Raw genomic sequence first — 12,883 nt, forward strand, 5'->3', positions numbered from 1 at the left:
TTGAATTGATTTAAAGACTTACTACACATTATTACAAAGGAATGGACCATAAGAATAGAAAATTGGGACATTTTAATACGATTGAATGTGGCGGATGGATATAAAGGGCATTTTTAGTATTGCAATTATGAAATGATCAATTCCACACATGTACTCGTTAAATCAGGCAAACAATTATTGTTACATAATCTAATTTAGAAAGTAAGACCACTGGCAAATATTTGTACATATACACATGTGTATTATATATATTGAGTAGGTTGTCCACGTGTTGGCAAGATGATATATATATATATATATATATATATATATATATATATATACATATATATATATATATATTTCTATATACATATTATGTGTGTGTATTTTTTTTGGTTGTTTTTTGCAAGTTGCTTTTTCCAGTGTCTAATTAGGTTGATAATTTCACTTTATTTGTTAGTTTGTATCTGTCTCTGTTCTGTAGCTTACCTTTTTAAAAAGAAAAAGAAAGTATTCCATAAGAGCTTTATTATTTCATTTATAGTTTTGTGGCTAAATACTGTTATGTCTTTTCTTTCTATTTACACCTTATGATTATATCTTTGATCATACCACTGTCGTAATCGCATACTTTTAGTTTGCACAAACATGAGATATTCGTTTTCTTTCATTTTGATCACCTTTTTAATAATCTGAAACGATAATGGACTACGATTTTAGCACTGGTATCAAAATGCTAGAAAACGGGTAATCAAATGATTAATGTCTTAGGCTGTTCAGATCTGTATCATTATGTTGTATGAGATAAGAATATCTGGATATCAAGTATGTAACACAATATGTGACTCGGATATTCATCGATCGCTATATTTGGACAAGTTTGAATCTTAATACATGTATTGTTGTCGTGTTTTTTTTAATTTGCTGATCCCCAACTGATCCGATTTAATTTGTATAAAGTGACCTATGAATTCACCGATTGTGAAACTATGACCTTGGCACTGATATTAAAATGTTAGGAAAACGGATAATCAAAAGAAGATGTCTTGAGCTGTTCAGTTCTTTATAATGATGCTATATGAGAGAAGAATATATGGATATTATCTTAACGTATAAACCACGACATGTGACACGGACATTCATGATCGCTAGTTGGACAAGTTTGAGTTCTAAACAGGATATTGATTTTTACTGCTCTTCAGTTGATCGTATATACCAGAGCTACCAAGTCTCCCTGATTCTGCAGGAGTCTCCATGAAAATGTCAAAATCTGTTCATGTCTAAATAAGAGAATATTAAAATCTCCCTGACTTTGGAATTATTTTCACCCATTGTAATACGTGTAACACACAGATATCTCCCTGATTGCCGTGTGGAATCTCCCTGATTTGGATGTTGGAATGTTGGCAGACCTGAATATATAGTGACACATAAATTCACCGATTGTGAACTCTGCAGCAAGATGTAATTCGATATGATTCCTGCACAGGAAATGGCAAAACAAAGTAATGCAGCAAGGTCGTTTGAAATTAGCACATTTAATTGAAAAAAGAAGAAAAAAAGATCTAAAGCGCTTTGGACAGGTTAACCTGTAGATCTGTTCAAAATATCAGCGAGATCAACTTAAACGAGCTTTTTTACACATTCTGTTGCAATTAATTATTTTGACTAGATACCTGATGATTTTCGGAAAGTAGTGATAACGATGTAAAAAACAACAGGTAAGACACTTGGAACGGGTGATACTTACGCTAAGAAATAAAAATAAAATGTTAATGTTGCTGTTATAATATACATATTGTGTATAATTTGTGGTTTTTGTGGTAAATGCAACTTCTGTCTCAGTGTCCATTCTGTATGTCCTGAACCTTTTGCGTTTGATGTGGGTGTACATCATTGTTCACATGAAGCTTACCATTTCATATGTAGCGCTATTAATTACCCCCCCCCCCCCCATGTCTTTGACTATATTCTGCAATCCGCAACACAGATGATGGCCAGGAGATAATTACTCCAAAGGCTAGTCTTTCTTTAGCGAAATTGCCTCTTGTCTATACGAAAGTAAGAGTGATGTAATATTATGCAACACGGACTCATTAACGTACATTTCCAAAAATAGGGCCTATCCTGCTGTGACCATCCATAAAGCCTGGGGTCTGAAAAGCATTACTGTCCATCAAATCTGGGAGTATTGTTCTGAGAAGAATCACCGGAAACAATTTGTACAAAACCTTAAAGGAACAGTTTACCATTGGGAGCAGTGATTTTAAAAATGATCAAGTTATCACATTTGATGCATGATTATGTGTAGGTCAGTTGTATCACAAAACATCATACCATATAAAAATTTCGCAATAAAACCTAAAATATAAGGAGATATTACTATTTTTCTCACTAAACCATAACTGTAGACGGTTCAGTCTAGAAAAACTGTTTTTTTTTTTCAACAATAATAGTTCACATTTTGTATATTTGGCGATACTTAACTTTCATTATTCTGATTACTATTTTTACATTGGTTGTTTCTACCCCTAACCCATATTTTAGAACTATTTTGAAGCACTAAAGCTGGGTTTTTGTTTCATCTGCAAATGGTAAATAGTGCCTTTAAGCGGCGTGATGCAGATAAAGTTTAAGAAGAAAAAAAAAATCTCTACTACGCTATGTGTAAAAGGAAAACAAGATAACACCTTGAAATAAATTTGCACAATGTCATGTGCGCACTCGATTGTCGTACGTGATTTTGTTCCACTGGCTTTTGATATTACCGAAGTTATCAGAGTTGAGACGTTATGGTAGATGTTAGTCAGGTATATAATCTATAACGTTGTGGGTAATATGAAAGTGAGTGAGCATCAATAAGGCGGGTGTAATGTGGATTTGAATAAAATTTTTTTTTAATGCAATTTACACAAAGGTTACCATAACGTTTAAACTAGAAATGTCGCTATGGCGACTGGTATGCCTCCGCCATAATGCATGATTCTCCTAATAGGTCTGCAGTACATGTGGACAATGTGTGATTACATTTTCACAAAATTGGCAAAATATCAAAATGACATGTCTGTCACAAATGTGTTGAATGTTCACCTTCCTTGACCTCGGCTTAATTGGATGAATGGGAGAGCATGTATTTGGGGACTTTAGGACTTTTACTTGACTTTGACCCTTTCATAAGTTTATGCATTGAGCAATTTTCAAGGTACGGAGAAAAAGTGCAATTTCTGTATTGAAATGGTAAATTGTTACTATTTTCATCCTTTGAGCCTAAAATTCTTAAGAGAATCACTGTCAGGCAGAACATGCATTAATATGTACTAAGTTTCAAGATAACTTGAGCCACTTCCGAGATAAGGAGGAAGAAGTAAAGTTCAGCACTTTCACTTGATCTTTGACCTTCGACCTTTTTGGCAAAAAACCAAAAACAAAACAAAAAAACAAAAAACACCATCCCAGAGAATCTCTGTTGGGTTATACATGCATACACCAAGTTAAAAAAAAAAATAATAATCCTGCAGGCAGTGCATAAATATGAGAGAAATAGTAAAATTTTAAAGTGTTTCCCTTGACCTTTGACCCCTGACCTTTGACCCCATGAACCCAAAATTTCCTAGATAATCACTGCCAGTCAGTACATGCATATGTAGTATGTTCCATGAAGATACCTTGAACCATTTCCAAGATATGGAGAAAAAAGTAAAATTTTAACATTTTTACTTGACCTTTTGACCTTTCACCTTTGACTTCAGGACCCTAAACTTTCACCAGAGAATCTTAATTGGGTAATACATGTATACACGAAGTTTCAAGAAAATATCTTCAGGCATTGCATAGATATAGGGGAAATAGTGAAATTTTGAGCATTTGACCTTGACCTTTTGACCTTTGACCTTGAGCATGTGCACCCAAAAGTTGATAGGCACAACTTCACCCCCTCATACATATACATGCCCAGTTTCATGAGGATACCTCCAAAGGTTTTTTAGTTACGCTGTCCACAAAATTCATTACGGACGGAAGGACGGACGGAAGGACGGACGGACGGACGGACGGACGGACGGACGGAAGGACGGACAACCCGAAAACATAATGCCTCCGGCACCACTTCGTGGCGGAGGCATAAAAAGATGAATGCAATCATCACTTTACGCATGTTCATGATTTTCACTCACCCTCCACCACAAACGCACACACACGTGAACACACACACATAGATATTCATTTGTATCATGACTGGATAGGCCCTATCTGATGATAAGATGATGCAACGAAGTATTGCCAACGTAAATACACACTCAAAAGCCGTGCTTTAGAAAAAAAGCAATAGTTCAGTGGTAATACACATCTTTCAATGAAAAATATAAAGCAAAACCAGCCTACGTCGTTTCATTGCTAATTTCCTTTCCTCTCCTCGACTTTTCAACATTTTTTCCTTTATTTCCCTTATCAATCGTATGTGGGCATGTTCTTTTTTCTTCAAAAATACAAATATCGTTCATTTGATCAATATTACCCAATGGTTTATTAGTTGTTCTTTTCCAATATCCTGTATTTTGATATATGTGAACAGATTGCCAATCTTAATAATTGTGCATTTGAAGTTAAACAAAAACTTGACAGGGCAAATTCCAAAGATTATTAACTTTTTCGCAAGAAAAAAATGTTCATAAGTTTACACCTCTAAAACGTAGTGACAAAACTTACATTGATTGTCTCCTGTAAACCAAAGAGAAATAACTTATCTTTTGTGTATATTAAATCATAAAATATTTTATATTGAAATTCGTGACGTAACTTGCAATCGACAGTAGACTTCCGCGGCCTAAGAAAAATCAATCTTATGTCTATTTCCTTTAAGTTATATTAAAAAAAAAAACTGTTTTTTTTTTTTTAAATGCTGATGTTTCAATTCAATCCGTCATCATGCGTTATACAACAGTTTTGAAGATATACCCTTTATATGATATTCTGCAAAGAAAATGTGTTGTTCTTTAATTGCGTTATCCCATATTCAGGTTTCGTTTCTTATTTGGCTGATCGACTGACGTGATTGTTAACAATGAATTATTGATTGATTGGCTGAAAAGGGAATGTAATGCCCACAAGTGTACAGTACAAGTCACGTGACAGTAGTGCATTAGTATGGTCATAAAAGTCTCATGTAGTGAATCACGTTAACAAGTCTTAATGTCCAACTTCCTAATGTACATGGCAGAAAAGAGTCCGAAAACGTACGTGTACATACATAACTGATACACAAGGCCGGCTGAGGGTTTCCTTTTTAAATCTATCTGGGAAGTAGTTCAGTAAGGTGTATCAATCTTTCTTGTCACAGCCGGAATCTCCCTTTACATTCTTCGTAAACTAAAAAAATAAACACTGGGAAAAACCATATAATCACAAGATTCGAATTTGAGTCGCAAAAACTATCCTCGTATTGATACGCGCAGTGTCAGAGAAGAAACATCGGTTACTGTCACTGACTGTTAGGCCATCGTTGTTGTTTGACAGTTAAAACGGTCTATATTATGAATGAATACATCTATCTATTTATTCAACTATCTATATATACGATCTTGTTTACACACCTCACAAAAAGTAATTAACCACATTGTCTTTTGATCATAGCTGAAATATGGGATGTTGTATTGAAAACTTTGAACAGAGTTTGGAAGAAAATTTAATTTCAAACATTTTAACACTTATTTATTGAAATCGAATAAAGAATGTGAACATACAGTAATGTAGATTCATATGCAAACACCCGAAAATAAAAGTTTCAGAATTGCCTTTAAGCTACTCACGTGCTCAGTGGTAGAAGTTAATGGCCTTTCTTTTTGTTCTCAGTTGGTTAAACACTTTACTCGTTTTCAAAGCGACATTTATACTAACGTTCACCTGAACTAATTGTAAATTGGCTTTTAGGGTTCGCTGCAACTTTTCTTTTTGGGGTATTTGTATACAAATCGCCATTTTTCTTCGATATGATAGCGCGCACACACAGACGTACACACATATATTTATATCGTTTGTCAAAAAGGGGTGACAACAAGACATGATCGCACTTTGTATAGTCTAATTGATATGAAAATACCGCTTATTGAAATACCGTTTACACATTTTATTTTGCTCGCAGTCGACTACATTATCATACATGACTGTGTGTAGGCCTATATCAGTTACAATGAATGTATGTTTTCGTGCACGTACCGTGTATGCGTTGATATGTAAACGCATTCAATGCGATTAAATTCAATTCTACTTTATTACCATCCAACAAAAGGTACATGGGATTACATGATACAAAGTGAGTACACATAACAATTCATATTGTTTAACAATATTTTTAAGAAGCACAATTTATAAAGTACTATACAAGATATTAATATGGTTATAGTTAAAGTTAGTTATATATAACTCTAATGAGAGAAACAATGCATACTTGGCAATACCATATACATGCAAGATTTATCTACAGTAGTAAATGGTAAGATTATTTGATAACTATACAAATGAAATAAAAGCCTATGGCAAATAAATTGTAAACACACTGCAAACGTGTTTTTATGATCCACGCGTATATTCCCAAGTCTTTAGAAGTGTTTACAAGATGAAAGGATGTAAAGGTAGCAATTATGTTCATGGTTGTGTAAAGCATACATGATTATATACCGCATACTTAATGATTGTCATATCTTCTTTCAAAATATTTAAACTGTTAACCCTAATCAGGCTGGGCTTTTTTGGCTATGCTATATCTGGGGGGGGGGGGGGGGGGGGGGGCGGATTCCGCCCCCCCCCCCCCTTCAGATCTCGCCTATGGAATGCGCGATTGCGCCGAAAATCGGCACACGCGACGCCCGCGACGTATTCTATCAAAATGTATGGTTGCTTTCTCCGAAAAATTGTTCTTGTATTTTATATTTATTAATTATTGTAATTTATGCATAAAATCAGTTTGGGGCTCTAAATCACTTATTCATGCTCCAATTAAGCTAATTTCTTTTTTAAAATGTTTCTTGTATCATTCTTCTGAGACATAGGATAAAAAAGAATCTGTATCGAAATTAATTTCTTATGTATTTTATTGTTTTTTGAATTTCTTATGTATTTCTTTGTTTTTTGACGTTTTGTTTTTGTTTGTTTTTTGGCCAAAATTTGTCACAGACATTTTTCGAAGCATTATTATGCTAAAATGAATTAATTTAAGCCATTCTAAGTGAAGATATGAATTTTTATGTGAATTAATTGAAAAAACACAATTTGCATTGGATTTGTACACAAAATCACGTTTTGGAGCACTTTTGGGGTTGACAAATTTTTTTCGAACGGGCGTCGCGTCAAAACGGTACACGCGGGCGCAACAATTTTGGTCTCAAAAGTTGCGCGATACTTGAAAGAAAAAAGTCATGAAACATCGCGGTGGGAGCTTATCGCGTTGCGAAGATATTGCGCGAAACGTCGAGGGGGGGGGGGGCGGATTCCGCCCCCCCCCCCCAGCCTGATTAGGGTTAATGCAACATATATCATGCAGATATAAGTATCCAGGCAGTGACGTACCAGATCAGATACATATATATATATATATACATACATATAATTATAATGATGTTTGTAGTCCGCGTGTTGGTACCAGTACAGAAAAGATGACGAAGTAGGGTAGTAATGCATTTCAGTCCAACAGTGCTATTTATTCAGACCAAATTTTCGACGCATACATACGTCTCCCTCAGGGTCGACATGAACAATTATATATCTATATATATATATATATATATATATATATATATATATATTTATATGAATCTATGAAAAAAAATGGAAGATGAATATTGATGATGGAATCTATACATGAAATGACGGCACTGTAGTACACTGTGCATGTCTAGAATCACCCAGGAACATTTTACAATACCACTATAACAAAATTAGTAACATACTAAATGACTACATTTCCTATGTATATTTCATGATTGATCTGTTCGTGTAATATTTCAGTTCTTCCCAGCAGTAACAGTATTGAATTCTATTCACTTTAGATGATAGGAATTACACAAACAATTCAAAACGATATCTTATATTTCTTCATTATTTTGTACACGCTTATTGAAAGTGCACCTGTATCAAATACTAGTATATTCATAAAACATAATACATTCAAAATGATTTCATTTGCAGGAATGATAGATAAAGTGATGGAAAATACTGAATAACAGCTATTTGAATAGCGGTTTTTTTTTTCGATTTCATATGTTGGTATTGGAAGAAAGAAAGTATTTTCGAATGACTAGTATGCTAGACTTGCCAGAGTTTAAATGCATCAATGAACACAAACGAGAAAAGTAATAGGGGCTACTGATTAGAAAACTGCAGCTACGTAATTATAGCGATAACAAGCGTCAAGATGAAATAAGATTATACACAAATCATTAACTACTTTGCATTAATTTTGTGAATAAGTATGAGATCAAAAGATCTTGACATCATACACTATTCAGGCTTTCTCGTATACCATCTTACCACCTAGCTAGCTTTAACCGCCTTTACAATTGTTAGAGACCATATTACTTATCACGCAACTCACAAGAAGTCTTGTGCCGCGGACATTGTTTTCTTTGTCTTTTCTTTTGTCTTTTTTATTCTTCGACGTTTTATTTCCCCAATTCACTAATTGTCATTCCTTCAATTGTATATGTCAAGTAAGAATTGATCTCACATCCGCATCTGGGAATCTACACCCTACAAGCAATGCTTCTATGTAGATTCCTCATATTTCACATGTTAAATTGTCTTATAAGCTGTATTTGACAATTCATCCATGCTTTTGTATTGTTATGTTTATGGTTTATGTATTTGTTGAAATGTGGAATATGGAACAAACAAACAAACTTAGCAATGTTTTCCTCTTCTTGTGTTCCTATAACAGTACTGGTCCCTTAAAAATCGACTTTGTGATATATTTCTATTATATCTTTCCAGTCATATAAACTCAATTCAGAACACGACACTTAATATGTTAATATGTTAGTTCAAATAAAGTCGAAATTTTCAACGAGGCCGAAGATTGTTATATTATAACGTAACACCTGCTGTGCATAATTCAAAAGATTTTTTTTTTTTTTGAAAACAGTATATCTTTATAACACCAAACTACCAGTATAGGAAAATGAAGAATAATACATCCGCGAAAGCCGAAATTAGAATTATAAAAAAGATTTATACCGTTGCCTAGCTTTCTGTCATGTCTATATGGAGGAAATTTACGGTGCACAATCTTGCGTTTCTTTCCTGTGAATACTAAAATTCCAAGCATGTCAAGTTATATTGATGACGTCATATCGAACAACTGTATTTCGGAAATCATCCTTTACAATTTCTATTATTCATGTTTTTTTTAATGAAATACTTATAAATGCAAAAAAATCACAAAGCAGGTGGAGAATTGCAGCACAACTATTCAACATCCTTTCAAATTCGTTATACTTGAATGCAGCAAACACCTTGCGATTGATTCACTTTGTGATATCCACGTGTAGTTTCCCACAATCACCGCAGATGTCTTTTTTCCTCCGCGCATCAGAGGACTTTTCCATGTGGGGGAAAAGCGTTGATGCGAATGCGGAGAAGTGCACAGAATACTGTAGTAGATGATTAATTTTCACATGAACTTAATAGAATGTGCCGACACCAAGGCACGCTACTAAAGGCCAGAACGCCCGCCTTGGGGTCAGACAAAGAAAGAAGAAAACCGAAACACCACTACCAACAACAAACTTCCCTAAAATCCGACAAACACAAAACGACGAATTAATAACACGCTGAATGATAACACTTTCCACGATGCATGGACCTCCCAGTTTAGGGCCGGACAAAGAATGGTTGAAAAGTGGCAGGTTCAGGTTCAGGAAACTATGGGGAAATACGAGACAACACCAGTCACATTTTTGGTCCTGCAAAGCATGTACAAAATGTATAACTAAAGGATTCTCACAGATTTGCATCTTTTGTCGCATTCGACGAGATAATTTTAGTGAAGTAGAAGATAAAAGAACATAAGCGCATTGTTAATCGTTTTCAGTAGTTGATAGACGCCTAAAAGCTATATGTAGGTCTACAGGCTATTAAACAGGGAGGTGAGACTCACCTCTCTGCTATTATATAAGGATACAGACGACCTTCTTGAAAGGAAAGGGTTTATCTGAAGTTCTGAGACATAATGTGGATTGATGGCTGATGTAGTTTCCACAATGTTAATTCATGATACTGCTACTGTAATTCAAGGGGCAAAGACTGCTTCTTCATCACACAAACACATATTTCATTAATCACGATACAGTAATCTAACAAGTTTGTTTACATCAGTTGCTATGTGATAAGAATACCTCACGTCATCTCTACAAATGAGTAGCGGATGCAAATAAGGATAAAGCACAGTCATGTATGGACTCACCCTCTTGGTGAACTTGTCCTCGCACGCTAGCCTGATTCGTTCCGCTACGGCTGGTGAGTCGAGCCGGAAATTCCCCGTCAGCCCTTCCTCTGCTCTGGCTGCCTTGATGGCGTCTTTGATGGCGAAAAACACCGTGGATCCCAGGAAGAGAGGCGGCTCCCCAATGGCCTTGGGTGAGATTTTCAATCGTAACATCAAACGATATTTTGAAATATGTCTGTATCATTTTAATCCAAACAATAGGTCACAGGGCCGCCGGAGTTCAGGTACTTAATTTAGCTTGATTGTTTATCTGTGTTCCTTTGATTTTAAGAAGCACCAATATCAAGAACATCTTTTTTTTTTTTGGTGATGTCTAATGTTTGGAAGAAATTTAACATGTATTCGGTTTGTATAACATCACAATAACATGATTGTATGTTCATTTTGTATTTCCAGAAAAGACGCGTTAGTTCAATCAATTGCCACTTCTCTCTTTTTTACGATGTCAATTTTGTACAAATTCAGATTTTATTGACTAATGAGGTATTTTCTTATGCTACATTCTCTATATTGAAGGCGTAGGTAAAAAGTTTAGTGTTCCTACGTGATAATTTTTGATTTATCCAATGATTCTTGTAATCGAATGATTGTCAGGCTATTTTCAGTTCTCGTCTCATTCTCTACTTACCTCTTTCACGTATGCACGTGTCAAGATAGTGATGCAATAAAGAAGTAAAGGAAGCGTGCACATAACATAATATTCCGCCATGTTTTCAATAATTATTGAGAGAGAACACATTTAAAAAAAAATTCTTTCAGAATATTATGGTAAAATCGCCAAATTCCAGAGTTACAGCCTTTTCTGTGGTACATTGAATTAATACAAGACTTGCAAAATTACAACCAAAACAAAGCACGTAACTGCAATGAAAACAGCAAATCAGCGTTCAGGATTTTCGCTTATTACCAAGTTTATGTGCAAACAATGTCAGCAATGCTACAGTAAGTTTGCAAGCCATGCCCTGAGGGCACCCTTACAGTTTCCACATGATAATGCCATGTAGAGATTGAAACATGCAGGCATCAGTCTACGATTCATGCTAAATGCATATCACATTCTCTTTCCATTAGGTCATTTGACAATGTTTGATGCGAAATCGTGCCGTCGCAGATTTCCTATAATGGCTTTTGGAATTAACGATTCCACACCCTGGATTGTCAGAGACGAATTGTAAGAAATTCGCTTGAATGACCAGTTTCATTTTAATTTGACGCTTGTTCGAAATGCAGATCTGGGGGGCACTTCATGAAGCATTGTTTGCTCTCAGCCAATCAGATGCAAGGATTTCAGTAACTTCATTAAATGCCCCTGAATATTCGGCAAGTTTCAAATTATGAATGTACATTAGAACTGAGAGACCGGTTGAACTCAAGAGTGTAGGAGTTATAAGTTCGACGTCATTATTATGCTTACTTTGGAGGAGCAAATATTTGCCGGATTCGGCACGCCCTTGAGGAGTGTCACGTTGAACTCGGCAGGAATACTCCCAAAACCCGGAATCTTGTAATAACCAGGTCCAGTGGTCAGCAGCTTCCCCTGAGGCGTCCAGCGGAGATCCTCCAGTACGAAGAGACCGTAACCTTGCATAAAGCCACCTTCAATCTGAGAAAATATACCAAAATAATTTACATACTTTTCTGCAACATACAGACCTGAACAAGGCATGAAGGCATGCTTAGGAGAATATTCATACTAATATAAATTCTCGAATTGATTCTTGAAGTGAAAGCTGAATGAGAACAAATGCGAAACACATGAATAGATTCGTCAATTTACAAAGACAGGGGAAATAACAAACAACATTTATATTTCATTACCTGACCGATGTCGACGGCAGGGTTGATGCTCTGTCCAACGTCGAAAACGATGTCGGTCTTCAGCACGCGATGGTCTCCTGTCAGGCAGTCGATCTCGACTTCCGACACGCCGGCACCGTAGCAGACGTAGAGCCACTTCTTTCCTTTCTGTGTCGACAGGTCGTATGAAACCTCGGGGGTCCTGGTAAAGGAAAGCAATGAGCCTCTGAATCCATTTATATTGCCCCGTTTCTTATATTCAGTAAAGGCTCATAAAACATTATCACTTCAATTATCGTCCACACAATAATGGTATAAGAAGAAGACAGAGCCAAACAAAGATAAGACCAATTAAAGCAGAAAGGGTTGCCATACATAGCGAATAATATAATCATCAAAAACTTCATTCCACAATTAGCGGGGAGGTAGGAGAGTCACTCTCCACCACCTCTCTGGTCAAAGTGACTAAGATGAAACTGGTATACACATCAGAATGGCCTGATTATATCCTGAATGTCCTACAAAAAAACGAATCGAGGATCAGGTCTCCTAAATGTCCCCGTGAAAACGGAAACCAGACAAATACTGTAATGATCATCATGATGACCATTG

At 35.6% G+C, this 12,883-nt stretch overlaps 1 protein-coding gene across 1 annotated transcript in view; it reads right to left on the reverse strand.

The window, feature by feature from the left end:
• Positions 1–9,632: 9,632 nt before the first annotated feature.
• Positions 9,633–12,883, reverse strand: part of LOC140227699 (xanthine dehydrogenase/oxidase-like) — a 33,281-nt gene continuing 30,030 nt past the window's right edge. The window contains exons 29-32 of the mRNA XM_072308113.1: positions 12,293–12,473; positions 11,889–12,077; positions 10,433–10,600; positions 9,633–9,891 (exon numbers count right to left, since the gene is read on the reverse strand). Coding sequence (XP_072164214.1) covers positions 9,841–9,891; positions 10,433–10,600; positions 11,889–12,077; positions 12,293–12,473 — 589 coding nt within the window. The 3' untranslated portion in view covers positions 9,633–9,840. The remainder of the gene's footprint in view (positions 9,892–10,432; positions 10,601–11,888; positions 12,078–12,292; positions 12,474–12,883) is intronic.

The sequence above is a fragment of the Diadema setosum genome, chromosome 4, assembly GCF_964275005.1.
Source record: "Diadema setosum chromosome 4, eeDiaSeto1, whole genome shotgun sequence".
Lineage (NCBI taxonomy): Eukaryota > Metazoa > Echinodermata > Echinoidea > Diadematoida > Diadematidae > Diadema > Diadema setosum.